Genomic DNA, 18594 nt, shown 5'->3' on the forward strand with positions numbered 1-18594 from the left:
CTTGAAAAGACGAAATGGTCATTGTGGGCCATCGTCAATCTCGCTAAGTTTTCCGTAGATCTATTTGAGCTCTATAATCTGTTATCACTACGCATGTTCCTAATTTTGCGAAGTTGGGGAAATATAGCAATACCTAGCAAGAGAGTATATCTATGAAGTAACCAAACTAAATATATAAAACGGACAAACGATTCTCGAATACAACGACCATCTGTATACCCGGTTTTGCATCGCAAATGTTCTTGCGCACATAGAATGGCACCTCAAGTTGGTGTTTCCATTATACTTCAGGTAGCTTGTGCTAGTTTGTTTTGTTAAATTTTGAACATGTCTCTTTTTATTCCTAGTATTATCTAAAGCAACGAGACTTTAGCGCTCATTTTGCTCCACGTTACCAGGGATAGTGAACAATGCTTACCTCACAGACTTTACCTAAAAAAAAAAAAATATCTTGTAAATGTGCAGAAATAATATTTTATTCTACATGTTTCAGGTGGCGAAAAATACAAAAATTTTGTTTGTCGTCGTTGTACAAAGATCAGAACAGTGAAAAAGGACAGTGGCTAAACTACACCTTTGGACTTAGTTACTTAAGTCCCCAGTTGTTGCTGATATGGTCAGCATACAGTCACAAGACAAAATATTCACTAAGTTTGCAGTTTATATTATGGATAATTACACTGATGAGGAATAACATGCATTGTTTCCTCCATTCATTTGGGTAGCGCATTCTGCGTCCTTGTGGGAGCTTTCGTTCGCGATTCAATGCTTCGTGTGAGTCCCCTCATCCAAATATCTTGAAAAGTTTGAAAGATGCACAAACCGAGACGTACACAAGAATTACTTCTGCCAAAAATGGTCACATCAGCACAACGGATGCAAATACCCAAAAGAGACAAGCTTTCATACAAAAAATATTAGCTTTACTAAATAGTGGTAAATTTAACAAAGTGCGTATCATACAAAGCAGCTGCAAGTTGAGCATGAGCATAAAAAATAAATTCAGTTGTTTTCATGAAATATTTTAGTATGTGTATTGTTAAATAGAATATTTGTTTTTATTTACATTTTGTTTTCATTTATGTCTCTTTCAATGTATCGCTGTTTTCAGTCGAATTCATCTGTTCCGTTTGGAGATTGATTTAGAAGAGTTGTCGAATTATATTATTTTATTTTCCATCAGCAGGTAGAGCTTGCTGAATACGTTTAAGCCAGTTGCAAGTCTTCGATAGTCCATCCTCACATCTTGTTCTTTATCTTTCCCTGGAGCGTTTTTCCTCTGGCCTTCCTACCATCACTACAGTGGGATCCTGCCCCCTCGTTTTATACAGGGTGCCTAGAAAGCTGTTTTCTCCGATAGCTAGACAACATACAATAAAATCATATTAATGGAGTTTTTTAGAGTAATTGAATTGACAATACTTAACTTTGGGTCGCAAGCGAATGGCAACATGCAAACAGTCAATGTCTTTCGCTATATAGTATGTCCATGGACGCAATCGATATGGATCACAAGTAACAGCTCTTCGAGTGTCCGTCTTCTATTGTCCCCGACGCTGGCAGGAGCAGCACTTACATTCTCTTCGTATAGAGCACGCTCCTATCGTGGTGCGGTCCTAGTGTGAGGGCTATTCTCTGACGTCGTCTCACAGCCTTCTCTGCTCTCCTCCCTCCCCCCCCCCCCCCCAAAGCGACGGACCGTCGTCGTATAGGGAGAGCGACCACGGCGGGGAGGCAGGAGGGTGGGCGCATTGTGGGACCGGAAACTGTGGGTGTAGGGGACGTCAAGCTTCCGGTCGCACTCTGTCTTCCGACCTTCGCTCTGGCGGAAACGTCCTCTGGAATACGACGATAAGGGTACGCGTCCACCTCCTGATGCCATGAACCAGATGAAGAAGGCGACTACTGCTGCGGTGTGGGCGGGTCCAGCTCCATCGGTACGTCGAGAGGCGGTGGAGGAGGCTAATACGCCGTCTCTATGTGGTCGTCCCGCGGTGTCGTGATGACACCCCCTGGCGGCTACTGTGGGCCTTGTCCTCGTGATCCGTGAATCTGGGGGAAGAGAGACTGAAAGATCATCGTGCACATGACAGAGGCGAAGTTGATTTTGATGATGGCGCCGAAAGCCATCTGTATGTGAAATAAGATACATGCAAGCACCAAGTCGACGGACGATCTCGCATCGCGCCCACTGTCTGCAGACTCTAAAAACCCTGTAAATGACAATATAATGCAACACGAAGCGATACTTGCGGCCTTTCTTCGGCGCCGGATGCTAAGGAGGATGGAGCAGGTGGAGTAGTGTCCGATGGCTGCGGCCGTGAAACAATTCCACTGGCGATCGTCCAACTCGTGGGTGCGAACGATAGGAGGCGAGAAACACTTGCGATGCTTGATCCCTGGCGTGTGCAGAGCGAAGTTTGGCTATCTGCTGCTTGAAGGTTCTGACAAAAAGGTTCCGATTCGCCGTTTGACTATGGATGGAACGGTTCACTAGTAATATGAGGTATGCCATTACGTTCACAGAATGTTTCAGATTTCTTTAATGTGAACTGAGGTCCATTGTCTGATACTATGACTTCCGGTAAACCTTCGAGGCAAAGAACAGAGAACATCACCTGAATTGTTCTATGTGACGTTGTCGAGTTCTCTGGCACAGCAAAAGGAAACTTGCTATATGAGTCAAACACAATCAACCAACGAGTTTTCCGAAAAGGTCCTGCAAAGTCTATGTGCACACGTTGCCATGGTGCCTGTGACTTAGGCCAAGCGGAGAATTTTTGTGGCGGAGCGGACTGATTTTCCGCACATGCGTGACACTGGGACGTCATCTGTTCTATTTGGGTGTCTGTACCGTGCCAAGTACAGTGTCGACGCGCTATCTGTTTCGTACGAAAGGTCCTTGGTGAAGTAACTGCAACATTTCTTTTTGCAAAGCTTTAGGGATCAACAAATGTGACTGTCCACTGTCATTTTGAACAAGAATCACACCTTTCTGTACAGCCAGGCTATGCCGACGGGTGAAGTATCAGTGCACTACAGAGTTCTTGATGCTGTGCAATGAGCGAGGCCAAGATGTCCGAATGTACGGTAGCAAAATGTTCAAATCTGAAACAGCTTCCGTGGCCTGGGCAATTTGCCTATAGCTCAGCGGAAAAGATTGACGCAATTCAGAATCCTGAGCATCGATGTGACAACAAGATGCAGGCGAAGCGTCAAAGCCTGTATCAGGGCCAATCGGAAGAGGTGAGAGTGTGTCCGCATTACCATGGTGAGCTGTCGGACGATATACAATCTCTTACTGGTATTGACGACAACAACAAAGCTCATCTTTGCAATTTTTGTGCAGTTCGTACAGGAACCGGTTTCGTCGGATGAAACATGGACTGCAAAGGCTTGTGATCCGTTACTAAGTACTATTATCTGCCGCACAAATAGTGGTGGAAATTGGTGACTCCATACACAATAGCCAAAGCCTCTTTCTCAATTTGTGAATAGTTACACTGAGCTATGGACAACACTTCTGATGCAAAAGAAATAGGCCTGCCTTTATCATCAATTCTGAGGGAAAGCACTGCACCGATTCCGTAAGAGGAAGCGTCAACTTGCAATAACTGGTTTGTCAGGATCAAAGTGAACTAAGCATCGGTCACTGAGCAATACATCTTTAAGTTTTTGCAAAGCTACTTGGCACTCATCTGTCCAAACAAAGGAGACATTCTCGCAACGCAAGCGATGCAACGGAGCTGCGATTTGTGCAGCATTCGGTATGAACAGGATATAATAGTTTATTTTCCCTAAGACTGACTGCAATTCTGTGACATTGCGAGGAACTGGAAAATCTCGTATGGCTAGCAAATGCGACTGAAAAGGATATGCACCTTGACTGCTTATGACATGACCAAGGTACTGCAACTCAGGTTTGAAAAAAAATCACACTTGTCCAGTCTACACTTTAGTCCTGCATCAGACAACACACGAAACAAAGCACATAAATTCGTAATATTTTCTTCTTCAGGTGTACGACCTGATACAATATCGTTCAAATAGTTTGAACAGTTTGCTACCTGCGCAGTCAGCTCTTCCAAATATCGTTGGAATATGGCGGGTGCCGAAGCACTGCCAAAAAGCAAACGTAAATATTAAAACAAGCCCAAATGAGTATTTACTACACACACGTTTTGAGATCCTTCATCGAGCGGTATTTGAAGATATGCATCGCGCAAATCAATTTTTGAAAAGTAGCGTCCAGCGCCTAATCTGTCCATGAGATCCTCTGGGCGTGGCAGTGTATACGTATTAATTACAGTTTGTGGGTTGACTGTAGACAAAGTCAACACAGAGGCGAATGCGACCTGAAGGTTTGGGGAGCAAAACCAGCGGACTAGCCCACTGACGAGCTCGTATGGGCGCAATAGGTCTGCTATCTTGCAATTCTTGAAGTTCAGCCGCTACTTTGTCCCATAATCCAATGGGAATAGTTCTGGCCTGGCAAAATTTCGGCTGAGCATTGTCTTTCAGAATAATATGTGCCACAAAATTGTTAGCCTTGACTAAACCTTCACAAAAGAGTTATGGGAAGTCTTTTGGCAAGCTAGCTACATTGTTTTTTGCATGGAATTCAGACACTGACAACACATTGTCCTGAACGTTGAAGTTAAACAGATCAAATGAATCAAGACCAAATATGTCCTCACAGCCATGTGATTGTAGCACTCTAAAAGTCACTTTTCGTGTACGCAAGTGATACATGACACGCAAAGAACATTTTCCGAGAAAGGGAATGTCTTTTCCATTATAAGCCGTCAGTTCCGTGCTAGTTTTAGACAGGCATGTGGAGCCTAAGAGTTCATACGTGTGACAATTTAGCAATGTGACAGAGTCACCCGTATCCAACTGAAATTTCCCCCATTTCCCACACAAAAGTAAATGAACAAAAAGTTTATTGGACGGGCGTATCACTGAAGAAACTGCTTGCTTGCCGGTTTTGCGAATTCTGATTGTAGACTTCGTACATACTGCATTGCCACGCGGGATTAGCCAATCGGCCTGAGGCGCTGCAGTCATGGACTGTGTGGCTGGTCCCGGCGGAGGTTCGAGTCCTCCCTCGGGCATGGGTGTGTGTGTTTGTCCTTAGGATAATTCAGGTTAAGTAGTGTGTAAGCTTAGGGACTGATGACTTTAGCAGTTAAGTCCCATAAGATCCCACACACGTTTGAACATTTTTGAACATACTGCATTAATGACATGGGCCTTGTGACTTGATTTTTGTGAATGGACCGATTTCGTATGTTTTCGTATGGATTGTACATGTCCTTTCTTACCACAAGCGTAATGCAGTCTTCGTGTTTGTGCCGAGAATAACACCGAGGGCAAGAATTAATTCTGTTCGCCTGTGTAGCCGCCGGTTTAGCGAATTGCTTACGTGGCGTGAAGCATTGTTTACTCGGCGGGGCAAGCGCAAGCTGCTACTGCATCCAGTCACAAACAAGGGACTCAACTGGACAAATAGCTGGCTGCTCTAATTTATCGGCTGACAGGGCACCTGAATCATACTGACCTAGAATTTGCAATACCTGTTGAAATGACGGAGTGGACATTTCAAAATCTGTTCTCTGAGTTTGACATTGGACACATTGTACATAATCACATCATGCAACATAACATCTGAATATAAAGTACCACAAGCACATCTGAATTAGCATTTCCTCATCATACCCTGCAAATCTGTTACCAACTTATGATAAGTTTTTTCTAACCGTCGGAACACTACACTTCCCACCGTAGATAATACACTCCTGGAAATGGAAAAAAGAACACATTGACACCGGTGTGTCAGACCCACCATACTTGCTCCGGACACTGCGAGAGGGCTGTACAAGCAATGATCACACGCACGGCACAGCGGACACACCAGGAACCGCGGTGTTGGCCGTCGAATGGCGCTAGCTGCGCAGCATTTGTGCACCGCCGCCGTCAGTGTCAGCCAGTTTGCCGTGGCATACGGAGCTCCATCGCAGTCTTTAACACTGGTAGCATGCAGCGACAGCGTGGACGTGAACCGTATGTGCAGTTGACGGACTTTGAGCGAGGGTGTATAGTGGGCATGCGGGAGGCCGGGTGGACGTACCGCCGAATTGCTCAACACGTGGGGCGTGAGGTCTCCACAGTACATCGATGTTGTCGCCAGTGGTCGGCGGAAGGTGCACGTGCCCGTCGACCTGGGACCGGACCGCAGCGACGCACGGATGCACGCCAAGACCGTAGGATCTTACGCAGTGCCGTAGGGGACCGCACCGCCACTTCCCAGCAAATTAGGGACACTGTTGCTCCTGGGGTATCGGCGAGGTCCATTCGCAACCGTCTCCATGAAGCTGGGCTACGGTCCCGCACACCGTTAGGCCGTCTTCCGCTCACGCCCCAACATCGTGCAGCCCGCCTCCAGTGGTGTCGCTACAGGCGTGAATGGAGGGACGAATGGAGACGTGTCGTCTTCAGCGATGAGAGTCGCTTCTGCCTTGGTGGCAATGATGGTCGTATGCGTGTTTGGCGCCGTGCAGGTGAGCGCCACAATCAGGACTGCATACGACCGAGGCACACAGGGCCAACACCCGGCATCATGGTGTGGGGAGCTATCTCCTACACTGGCCGTACACCACTGGTGATCGTCGAGGGGACACTGAATAGTGCACGGTACATCCAAACCGTCATCGAACCCATCGTTCTACCATTCCTAGACCGGCAAGGGAACTTGCTGTTCCAACAGGACAATGCACGTCCGCATGTATCCCGTGCCACCCAACGTGCTCTAGAAGGTGTAAGTCAACTACCCTGGCCAGCAAGATCTCCGGATCTGTCCCCCATTGAGCATGTTTGGGACTGGATGAAGCATCGTCTCACGCGGTCTACACGTCCAGCACGAACGCTGGTCCAACTGAGGCGCCAGGTGGAAATGGCATGGCAAGCCGTTCCACAGGACTACATCCAGCATCTCTACGATCGTCTCCATGGGAGAATAGCAGCCTGCATTGCTGCGAAAGGTGGATATACACTGTACTAGTGCCGACATTGTGGATGCTCTGTTGCCTGTGTCTATGTGCCTGTGGTTCTGTCAGTGTGATCATGTGATGTATCTGACCCCAGGAATGTGTCAATAAAGTTTCCCCTTCCTGGGACAATGAATTCACGGTGTTCTTATTTCAATTTCCAGGAGTGTAGATAGGGAAGCTTCACAGTACCTGTTGCGTTGTGAGCAAGTATGTGTGCTTTGAACTGTTGCAACCACTTGAGCCATTCCTCTTCTTGTTCATTAAACTGGCGAAAAGGCGGGATTGCTGTAGGTGTTGCTAGTTCCGACAGGCGCGCAGCATCGGCCAGTAGCTGCTGCACCATGTTGAGCAGGATAGAGATTTGCTGCATCTGGAACCGAAACATCTGCATTATCTGTGTTGTATCTAACACTTGCAGCTGTGGCGCCTTAGCAGGAGGTGGGATAGGTGGGGTGGGCATGGTGAAAGAGACAAATGCAGGAAACAGACAAGGCAAGCAAGAAAAATAAGTACAAAAGCAAAGAAAATTTCTGCAACGACCACCCGAAAACACTTTATAGAAAAAGAGACTGTTAAAGCAAGTAAACGCCCCTGCAAAGAAAAGCTAAAAGAGAATTAAGGGGCTCCGGAAAGGCTCAAAATCATGAAATGTTCAATTTTTACTTTTTTGCGTTTTCTGAATCTGCAGACTATTACCTTTAAATAGATATATAATTTATTCAATTCCGAAGACTACAACTATTTTTAAATTTTTTTTGAAATGTGTTCTACATGGGCGTGACTCACTGTGGCGCTGTTAAACTGCTTTCAAATGGTGTTATTATTAACGTCCGTGTTCATCAGGTACATTTTAGTGATGTGAGATAAGGTATGTGTTGTGGCTAACCTGTGATGGTTCAATATATATCGCTGGTGTGATTGTCGATTGTTTCATGTTTATTTACTCTGTCGTTATCTCGAAAATATTCGTAATTAATTCTGTTTCTTGAGTCTCTGTTTTGTTGAAGTATAATAATGAGTAAATGTAAAGTTATTAGAAATCCTCTGAAGGCTTTTAAGAAAAGGAGAAATGTTGGAAAGCCAAAGGTATGTGTTATTACTGTAAACTATAAAGACGATAACCAAGTGAGTGAACCTAACCTCTCAAGTACACCTGCCCATAGCAGTCAAAGTGGGAAAGAAAATACTTCACAGAAGAAGCTTGGTTCAATGAGTGAAAACTATGAATGTTTTATGGGCGAATCGGATGTGAATGAAATATTTGATATGTCGGTTCTCAAATGAACTTTTTCAAACTGTGTAAGATGTATTCATTGTAGTGAAGTTGGTCTGGAACTCTCCATAATAAAGCATGTAGGACTTGCTAGTGAAATACAACTGAAATGTGATAAGTGTTCATACATGACCACCTTTTGGAACAGTGTTGCAGTAACTGCAACTGAAGAAAATGGTAGCAAAATCTACGAACACAACATTAGATTTGTTTATTCCTTGCATTCAGTTCAGTAAGGGTGCTACTGCAGGTGCAATTTTCTGTGGCATCATGAATCTTCCAAATCCCCCAACCAAGTTTACGACCTATAATAAATTAATAGGGTCTAAAGTAGAAGATGTCTGTATAGAATCTATGAAGAACGCTGTGGAAGAGGCAGTAATGGAAAATAATGGTAACAGAGATTTGACTGCAGCGTTCGATGGTACCTGGCATAAACGGGGACACACATCTCTTCATGGTGTAGTATCTGCCACCAGTATGTATACAGGGAAAGTTTTAGATGTAGCAGTAATATCAAAGTATTGTAGATGTCCACAAAAATATAAAGGTACACATGAAAATAATTGCAAAGCTAACTATAGTGGGAGTAGTGGAGGAATGAAAGTGGCTGGTGTTGCCAGTATATTCCAGCGTTCTGAGGCGTGTGATAAAGTGCGATATGTTAATTACCTTGGTGACGGTGATTCTAAAAGTTTCAAACATGTTCAGGGACGGAAGCCCTATGGTGATGATGTTGTAGTGCAGAAATTTGAGTGTATTGGACACGTACAGAAGCGAATGGGAACAAGACTTCGGCGACTGAAAGCTTCGTACAGAAAACAAAAACTCAGTGATGGTAAAGGGTTGGATGGGAAGGGAAGCTTAACTGACAGTGTAATTGACAAAATACAGAACTATTATGGAATGGCTATTAGGCAAAATACACAAAGTGTCGACGAAATGAAGAAGGCTGTTTGGGCTCTTTTTTTTCATACTTCTTCAACCGATGAAAATCCCCAACATAGCTTGTGTCCCAAAGAAGAAGACAGTTGGTGTAAATACACTCCTGGAAATGGAAAAAAGAACACATTGACACCGGTGTGTCAGACCCACCATACTTGCTCCGGACACTGCGAGAGGGCTGTACAAGCAATGATCACATGCACGGCACAGCGGACACACCAGGAACCGTGGTGTTGGCCGTCGAATGGCGCTAGCTGCGCAGCATTTGTGCACCGCCGCCGTCAGTGTCAGCCAGTTTGCCGTGGCATACGGAGCTCCATCGCAGTCTTTAACACTGGTAGCATGCCGTAACAGCGTGGACGTGAACCATATGTGCAGTTGACGGACTTTGAGCGAGGGCGTATAGTGGGCATGCGGGAGGCCGGGTGGACGTACCGCCGAATTGCTCAACACGTGAGGTCTCCACAGTACATCGATGTTGTCGCCAGTGGTCGGCGGAAGGTGCACGTGCCCGTCGACCTGGGACCGGACCGCAGCGACGCACGGATGCACGCCAAGACCGTAGGATCCTACGCAGTGCCGTAGGGGACCGCACCGCCACTTCCCAGCAAATTAGGGACACTGTTGCTCCTGGGGTATCGGCGAAGACCATTCGCAACCGTCTCCATGAAGCTGGGCTACGGTCCCGCACACCGTTAGGCCGTCTTCCGCTCACGCCCCAACATCGTGCAGCCCGCCTCCAGTGGTGTCGCGACAGGCGTGAATGGAGGGACGAATGGAGACGTGTCGTCTTCAGCGATGAGAGTCGCTTCTGCCTTGGTGCCAATGATGGTCGTATGCGTGTTTGGCGCCGTGCAGGTGAGCGCCACAATCAGGACTGCATACGACCGAGGCACACAGGGCCAACACCCGGCATCATGGTGTGGGGAGCGATCTCCTACACTGGCCGTACACCACTGGTGATCGTCGAGGGGACACTGAATAGTGCACGGTACATCCAAACCGTCATCGAACCCATCGTTCTACCATTCCTAGACCGGCAAGGTAACTTGCTGTTCCATCAGGACAATGCACGTCCGCATGTATCCCGTGCCACCCAATGTGCTCTAGAAGGTGTAAGTCAACTACCCTGGCCAGCAAGATCTCCGGATCTGTCCCCCATTGAGCAAGTTTGGGACTGGATGAAGCGTCGTCTCACGCGGTCTGCACGTCCAGCACGAACGCTGGTCCAACTGAGGCGCCAGGTGGAAATGGCATGGCAAGCCGTTCCACAGGACTACATCCAGCATCTCTACGATCGTCTCCATGGGAGAATAGCAGCCTGCATTGCTGCGAAAGGTGGATATACACTGTACTAGTGCCGACATTGTGCATGCTCTGTTGCCTGTGTCTATGTGCCTGTGGTTCTGTCAGTGTGATCATGTGATGTATCTGACCCCAGGAATGTGTCAATAAAGTTTCCCCTTCCTGGGACAATGAATTCACGGTGTTCTTATTTCAATTTCCAGGAGTGTATAACAAAGGATTGCTAACTGGTGAAGTGCACACTCATAAGCATAGTCTGCCTCATGCAATAATGGAGGTGATAAAACCTATTTTCAGAGACTTAGCAGCACCTGAACTGTTGAAAAAGTGTATTCACGGAAAAACTCAAAACCCCAATGATAGTGTAAATAGTGTTATATGGTCGAGAATCCCCAACACTGTATTTGTTGGAATAGAAACACTTCACTTTGGTGTGTATGATGCTGTTGCGACTTTCAATGATGGCAACATTGTAAGGTGCAAGGTATTTAGAAATATGGGAATGAAGATAGGTTCTAACATGGTACGAGCGATGCTTGCTTTAGACAAGGAACGCCTTTGGGCTGCAGACAGGGCTGTAAAGAGTCTAGAAACACAAGCAAGAGTAAACAGGAGGAGGAACAAGAGGAAGCTGGAGGAGGAGTTTGCAGAGGATGAAGATAATCCATCCTATGGACCTGGAATGCACTAAAAAGTTAATCCAATCTTTGTCACTCGATTCCCAAAACTTTTATTTTCTCATACTAATTACATGTTTTCTAAGGATCTTCCAAACATATTTGTTTCAAACTTTCAGTAAATGTTACACAGTACCTTCTGCATAATTTAACACAGCCTTTTTCCAAAAAACTGTATATTTTTGAATATATAAATAAAAAATTGCAAAAAAATGTTGTGAATTTTCATTACAATTGAAAAAAATCATCTTTAATAACTGAACTAAAATTTTGTAAAATCCCTGTGTTAAGTTGTAGCCCATATTCCAATAAATAATCTGTAAAAAGTTCAACTTCCTACCTCAAATACTTTGTGAGGAAAGATGTAATTTATAAGCGTTATTTTAACATTGCAAGTATAGGGCGTTCCGGAGCCCCTTAAGGCGCCAAGTAAATTCCGTGATCGCGAGGCTCGGGGTTTGGTTGTGAATCCTTGTTGCCAATGTGGGATCCTGCCCACTCGTTTTATGTAGGGTGTCTATGGAGCTGTTTTCTCAGATAGCTAGACAACACACAAGCAAATCACATTAATGGAGTTTATTACCGTAATTGAATTGACGATACTTAACTTTGTCTCGCAAGCAAATGGTGACATTCAAATAGTCAATGTCCTTCGCTATATACAATGTCCATGCAAGTAACTGATATGGATCACAAGTCACAGCTCTTCTAGTGCGGTTCTTCTAGTGCGGCCGAGGCTAGGCGGCACGTCGCTTTTATTCTCTTCGTCTGGAGGCCGCTCCTGTCGTGGTGAAGTCCTAGTCGGCGTGCTATTGGCTGACGTCGTCTCACAGCCCTCTTTGCTGTATCGTTCTTGATCTTCGCGCCGCTTTTTCTTAATACTGGGCTGATTCATTATAGAGTATACTTCCTCTTTTTTTAGCCCTCGCCAACCTTTTTCTTCCTTCACTGGCCCAAAAATCTTTCTCTCAAACACCATTAGTTTCTCTCTAGCGCTCTTGGTGGCACTTACTGTTTCTGTGACACAGTACAGCACTGCATTATATACCTTCACTTTAACTTTCTTTGAGATAACCCCTTGTTTCATAATTGGCTGTAGGCCCTTATATGATCTGGAAGCATTAACGAATTGTTGTCTTATTTCTACCTGAACATTATTCCTCCACTTGGAATATGATTCCAAGTATTTAAAGTTATCAGTTGTCTTCAGCTTCATCTCTCCCCCCAGCATATCCCCGGGCACACTGAGGTTCATCCTTGTACTTAGTTCCATCTGCACTGTCTTTTCTTGGTTGCTGCACCACTGCTCAGATCCACCACTGATTTTATCGTTTCCTCTCTTGACTCTGATATAGCTGTCATATTACCTGCATATACTAACGTTTGCAGATTTCCATTCAGATTGATGTCCTTTCTTAACCTTTTCATCTCGCGTACATCAGTTTCAATGTTAAATAATATGGATGACAATGAGTCCGCTTGTCGTATTCCAGTTTGTACCACCACTTCCTTTGTCTTTCCTCCTTGATATCCTACTTTAGCTTTCGTCTCTGTTGTACACGCTTTTACCAGGCGGATTAATTTCTCAGGTACTCCAGACTCCCTATGGATGTTGTATAGGCTCACCCAATGGAAATGTGGCAAATAAATGTTTGTTAAATTCTCAATACTTTTCCCATATCTTTATCACGGTAAATATGTGGCCAGTTGTAGATTTTCCTGACCTGAAACCTGCTTAATAATTCCTCAATATTTTCTCAGCGTATAGCTGAAGTTTTTCCAGTATTATCAAGGATAAGGCCTTGCAGTTTGTATTCAGCAGTGAGATCACTATATGCAGTGGTTATAATATTACAGTCTCTTTATCTTTTATTTTTATGGACTGGCACAATGACAGTTAGCTTCCATTCTGTCGGGAGCTCTTCCCTCTTTCATATCACTTTAATTACTTTGGTCAACTCTTTCATCTCCGTCCTTGATCATTTCTGACGTTATTTAATTTTCTCTTGGTGCTTTCCTCTTCTTCAGAGAATTTATTGCCTTTTCCTCACTCTCGTCAGTAAAGCTAACTGTTCAGTAGCTTCTTTCTTACTCTGTTTGCTGAAACATCTCTTCTGGGTCTTCTGCATTTAATAGACCAGCGAAGTATTACAGGTTCATTTCTTTGTCAACCATCTTGTCTCCCCATCTTCATCATAGTGAGTAGATACTCGGCTCTTCTTCCACTTCTTACTTGCTTGATGCTTTGCAACATCTGTCTACTGCCCTTTCTTTGAACTGCCTCTTAATTTTCTTTTAGCTTGAACGTCAGATATTTTCTCTTTTCTGCCTCAATACCCTCATTGTCTCTCGTTTCACTTTTTTGTATTCTTCGTGACTGTTTTCATTGTTTATGTTGTCTATCTATCTATCTTCCTCTTGCTTTTCTTCTTTATTTTACTGCTTCCTCGAATGTATGATTCAATCAAATTCTTTTCTTCTTTTTATTATCACTTACCACCTCCTTTGTGGCATCTGTCACCCTTCCCTTTGCTCTGAACTACATCACATCAACAGCCACCTCTTCGTCACTCTGTTCCGTCGCTATAAGTGTCTCGGACCTATTCCTCGCAGCCATATGGTATCGTCGAGCTATCTCAGACCGATACAGTTTATCTAGCTCCAATGGCGTGTTGCGGTCGCTCATTTGTTTGCTGCAGAATAACATTTTTAGTTTGGCCTTCCCAACGAGTAGAAAATGATCTGTGTCCCCACCTGCTCCTCTGTATGAGCTTACACCTTCTATGCTCTTCTTATGATTCATGCCTGCTAACAAGAAGTCAGATTGGTCTATATTTTTCCAGTCTGGTGATTTCCAAATCCCCTTCTGAATATTCTTGTGGTGGAGTGCTATTGAGCTCATTATTAAATCTTGATCAGTTTCACAATTAATTACCATTAACCCATTACCATTCGATTTCTCATGTAAGCCCTTTTTCCCAGTGTTCATTCTGTACATAGTCTCCCGCCACATTTCAGCATTTAAATCTCCAACTGTTGTTTCTGTATTTCTGTTGTTCACCACGTCGTTTGTGTTTCCTATTTCCTCATTGGGTTGGGTAGTTTGGGGGAAGAGACCAAACAGCGAGGTTATCGGTCTCATCGGATCAGGGAAGGACGGGGAAGAAGTCGGCCGTGCCCTTTCAAAGGAACCATCCCGGCGTTTGCCTGGAGCGATTTAGAGAAATCACAGAAAACCTAAATCAGGATGGCCGGACGCGGGACTGAACCGTCGTCCTCCCGAATGCGAGTCCAGTGTGCTAACCACAGCGCCACCTCGCTCGATCTATTTCCTGATTAAACTTGACTTTTTCCTCTACTTCACGCACTTCTGCCAGGGTACGAGCATTCACAAACGTTATGTCCCCTATTTGTGTTCGGCAGTGAGGTATGTAAATCGTTTATTATGTTGTGGTTGGCAGGAGAGCCAACACCGTGTTACTAGAGGAAGCCGAAAGGCACGCGTTTTAGCTCACGCAGGCTGGCGTGAGGTCTGGAACAGGACAAAGAAATCAGAATTTAGAAAAAACGGACGTAGCTGGTGGAATACTTAACTTTAATCCATTAATGGTGAACGTCGCTCTTGGCGGTACATTATTGACAGTATCAATAGTAACTGGTAATGGCGCCTTGCTAGGTTGTAGCAAATGACGTAGCTGAAGGCTATGCTAACTATCGTCTCGGCAAATGAGAGCGTATTTTGTCAGTGAACCATCGCTAGCACAGTCGGTTGTACAACTGGGGCGAGTTCTAGGAAGTCTCTCTAGACCTGCCGTGTGGCGGCGCTCGGTCTGCAATGACTGATAGTGGCGACACGTGGGTCCGTCGTATACTACGAGGTGCATTCAAGTTCTAAGGCCTCCGATTTTTTTTCTAATTAACTACTCACCCGAAATCGATGAAACTGGCGTTACTTCTCGACGTAATCGCCCTGCAGACGTTCACATTTTTCACAACGCTGGCGCCATGATTCCATGGCAGCGGCGAAAGCTTCTTTAGGAGTCTGTTTTGACCACTGGAAAATCGCTGAGGTAATAGCAGCACGGCTGGTGAATGTGCGGCCACGGAGAGTGTCTTTCATTGTTGGAGAAAGCCAAAAGTCACTTGGAGCCAGGTCAGGTGAGTAGGGAGCATGAGGAATCACTTCAAAGTTGTTATCACGAAGAAACTGTTGCGTAACGTTAGCTCGATGTGCCGGTGCGTTGTCTTGGTGAAACAGCACACATGCAGCCCTTCCCGGACGTTTTTGTTGCAGTGCAGGAAGGAATTTGTTCTTCAAAACATTTTCGTAGGATGCACCTGTTACCGTAGTGCCCTTTGGAACGCAATGGGTAAGGATTACGCCCTCGCTGTCCCAGAACATGGACACCATCATTTTTTCAGCACTGGCGGTTACCCAAAATTTTTTTGGTGGCGGTGAATCTGTGTGCTTCCATTGAGCTGACTGGTGCTTTGTTTCTGGATTGAAAAATGGCATCCACGTCTCATCCATTGTCACAACAGATGAAAAGTCGTTGCGTGTCAACATTGCTTAGCAACATGCCACACAGGCAGCCATGTGGCCGTCCGTCAACATTTGTTGCACCCACCTGGATGACACTTTTCGCATTTTCAGGTCGTCATGCAGGATTGTGTGCACAGAACCCACAGAAATGCCAACTCTGGAGGCGATCTGTTCAACAGTCATACGACTATCCCCCAAAACAATTCTCTTCACTTTCTCGATCACGTCGTCAGACCGGCTTGTGCGAGCCCGAGGTTGTTTCGGTTTGTTGTCACATGATGTTCTGCCTTCATTAAACTGTCGCACCCACGAACGCACTTTTGACACATCCATAACTCCATCACCACATGTCTCCTTCAACTGTCGATGAATTTAAATTGGTTTCACACCACGCAAATTCAGAAAAAGAATGATTGCACGCTGTTCAAGTAAGGAAAACGTCGCCATTTTAAGTATTTAAAACAGTTCTCATTCTCGCCGCTGGAGGTAAAATTCCATCTGCCGTACAGTGCTGCCATCTCTGGGACGTATTGACAATGAACGCGGCCTCATTTTAAAACAATGCGCATGTTTCTATCTCTTTCCAGTCCGGAGAAAAAAAATCGGAGGCCTTAGAACTTGAATGCACCTCGTAAACGATCGCGGCCGATTTAAAGGCTACCACCTAGCAAGTGTGGTGTCCGGCGGTGAAACCACATATTAACTGCCACGAAACCCTTCACTTGTGTTACCAGGTTGTCAGCAATTACAGAGCGTGTTCTATATTCACATTCGCTATTTTCCCTACATTCTCTATACAATATTATGGGTTACTCTCTCCAAGGGCGCTTTCACCATTCTACCTCACCTCTTGAAATTCAGTCACAAGTTTGCTGGCGTCAGGAAGGACATCTAGCCTTCAAATGTCACTAATATTGCTTCAACCCATATAACAATGTCCACCCCGTAGAGAAATGGAAATATGCAAAGGGGAAGAAAAAGAATAGTCACATCACTTTTGTACTTCTCTGTTTCAGATATTATTTCCTTAGTAGTTCCTGACGTATATAAACATTAAATATTGCATGTCATAACTCGTATACCGGTTCGTTTAGCCAGTATTGTATTATGAGGTAACAACCTGTTCCGAGGCTAATTTGTAAGGTTTTTAGAAGTAGGGAAATGTCCAGTGACCATGTTACGGGTTATGTGCGGTGTAAGCTCAGTCGTGGGACTGCCACTTCACTGTTTCTGTGCCAGCAGGATTTTCAGTCAGTATTTTTTCCCCTAGGAGTGCATACGTCATCTCGTCTCTATAGCCTCTCCCTTCCCCCCTGCCTTATACTGTGAGGTAGATAACAAGGAAGATACATAGGGAACGAGACATGAAGAAGATGGGACGTTGTGAGTTGCACTTTGTTTGGATCCTCTGCTAATACTTCTTCGGCAAGGATGAACCTGACAGTAGCTACGGTACCATCGATGTAGCTATCAACCTCACTGGACACGCAAATTATCTCACTCGCACAGACAGGCGGTGCTCCCTGGGAGAGATCGGACACAAGATACCACAAATAAGGGTCTAAAGACCAACAATCCCATTATAGGTCCATCAGAATTTTACTTTTTTAGTCAATTCGGCAATCTTTTATCACGAAAACGGTTGGACGAGAAAAAATCCATTGCAAGTAACTGTCATTTATGGTCTTTGATGTGTACTGTACCGGCAAGGAGTCTTTATACATGTGATATGTGTCAGTCATAACATATACAAAGATTGTTTAACATCATAATGACATTAGTTTCTGTGTCATACATTACAACATCCACGCGTGATAGCCAACATTTTATGTAATTATTTGCAGTAAAAGAAAAGCCTTCTTTTCTTTTACTGTGAAACACAACGACAGAAATACGTACATTTATGTGCACCATCAATTATACATTACGAAGGAAGTAATCTCGCAGCCAGTGAATATTGTAACACTGTTTCTTGCCATTTAAAAGTCATAGTTACTAAATGTGACGATAATTAATTGCCTTTTTTCAGCTATCCATTTAACTATGTAAATATGTATTTATATAGTACGAGTAACAGCAACGTTTAAAAACTGTTCTAAATGGAATACTCGTCTTATAATTCACTAAGCAGTTGCAGAAGGATGTAGGTTGCAGTAGTTACTCAGCGATGAAGAAGCTTGCACAGGATAGAGTAGCATGGAGAATTGCATCAAACCAGTCTCTGGACTGAAAACCACAACACCAAAAACTTATTAAGCTTCTTCTTCTCTAGGGGATGATGTAAAGGTCCAGTTTTGTAGGACATAAGTAAAGAAAGATATTCACATTTTCTTTTATTTTCCATCCAGGCATGAGCGAACAATGAAATTTATGCACGAGTTTTCTGCACATCACGGAAGAGAGTCTTCTTTCGTTCGTACACAGATTTAATACTGATCACTATTCCTAATCAACAAGTTCCTAAAACGTTTTGAATGCATTTTCAATACAAACTAGTTTTAAATCTAAATAAGTCGTACTTACAACTCCGCGTCTAGGCGAACACTGTACCATTCGAGCCCGAGACAAAACCTACCTTTGTGCATATGACAAACGATATATTACACCACAAGTTCTAAATTGTTCTAGAACTTGCAGTTTGTTAAATTAACTTTTGTACATAGTCCCATCATACATAGTGAACAGTTACAAAGAAAACACGCCACTTTAGGTTAGTAAATTTTATAAAAATAAAAATAATCGTACATTATTGTACTTAATTTTTGAAATAAAGTTTTGTAAAAATTACCGTGTATGCCACAT

General features: G+C 44.3%; 1 protein-coding gene across 1 annotated transcript; it reads right to left on the reverse strand.

Annotated features, from left to right (window-relative positions):
* Nucleotides 1–13788: 13788 nt before the first annotated feature.
* On the reverse strand, nucleotides 13789–14262 carry LOC126470947 (uncharacterized). The gene has a single exon (XM_050098997.1). It carries the CDS (start codon nucleotides 14260–14262, stop codon nucleotides 13789–13791), a length of 474 nt encoding a protein of 157 aa, XP_049954954.1.
* Between the last annotated feature and the right edge of the window lie 4332 nt (nucleotides 14263–18594).

Source organism: Schistocerca serialis, chromosome 3, assembly GCF_023864345.2.
Source record: "Schistocerca serialis cubense isolate TAMUIC-IGC-003099 chromosome 3, iqSchSeri2.2, whole genome shotgun sequence".
Taxonomy (NCBI): Eukaryota; Metazoa; Arthropoda; class Insecta; order Orthoptera; family Acrididae; genus Schistocerca; species Schistocerca serialis.

Bases quoted from the DNA above. Each gene is read 5' to 3' on its own strand.
- LOC126470947 (XM_050098997.1), bottom strand. From the start codon at position 14,262: ATGTGGCGGGAGACTATGTACAGAATGAACACTGGGAAAAAGGGCTTA.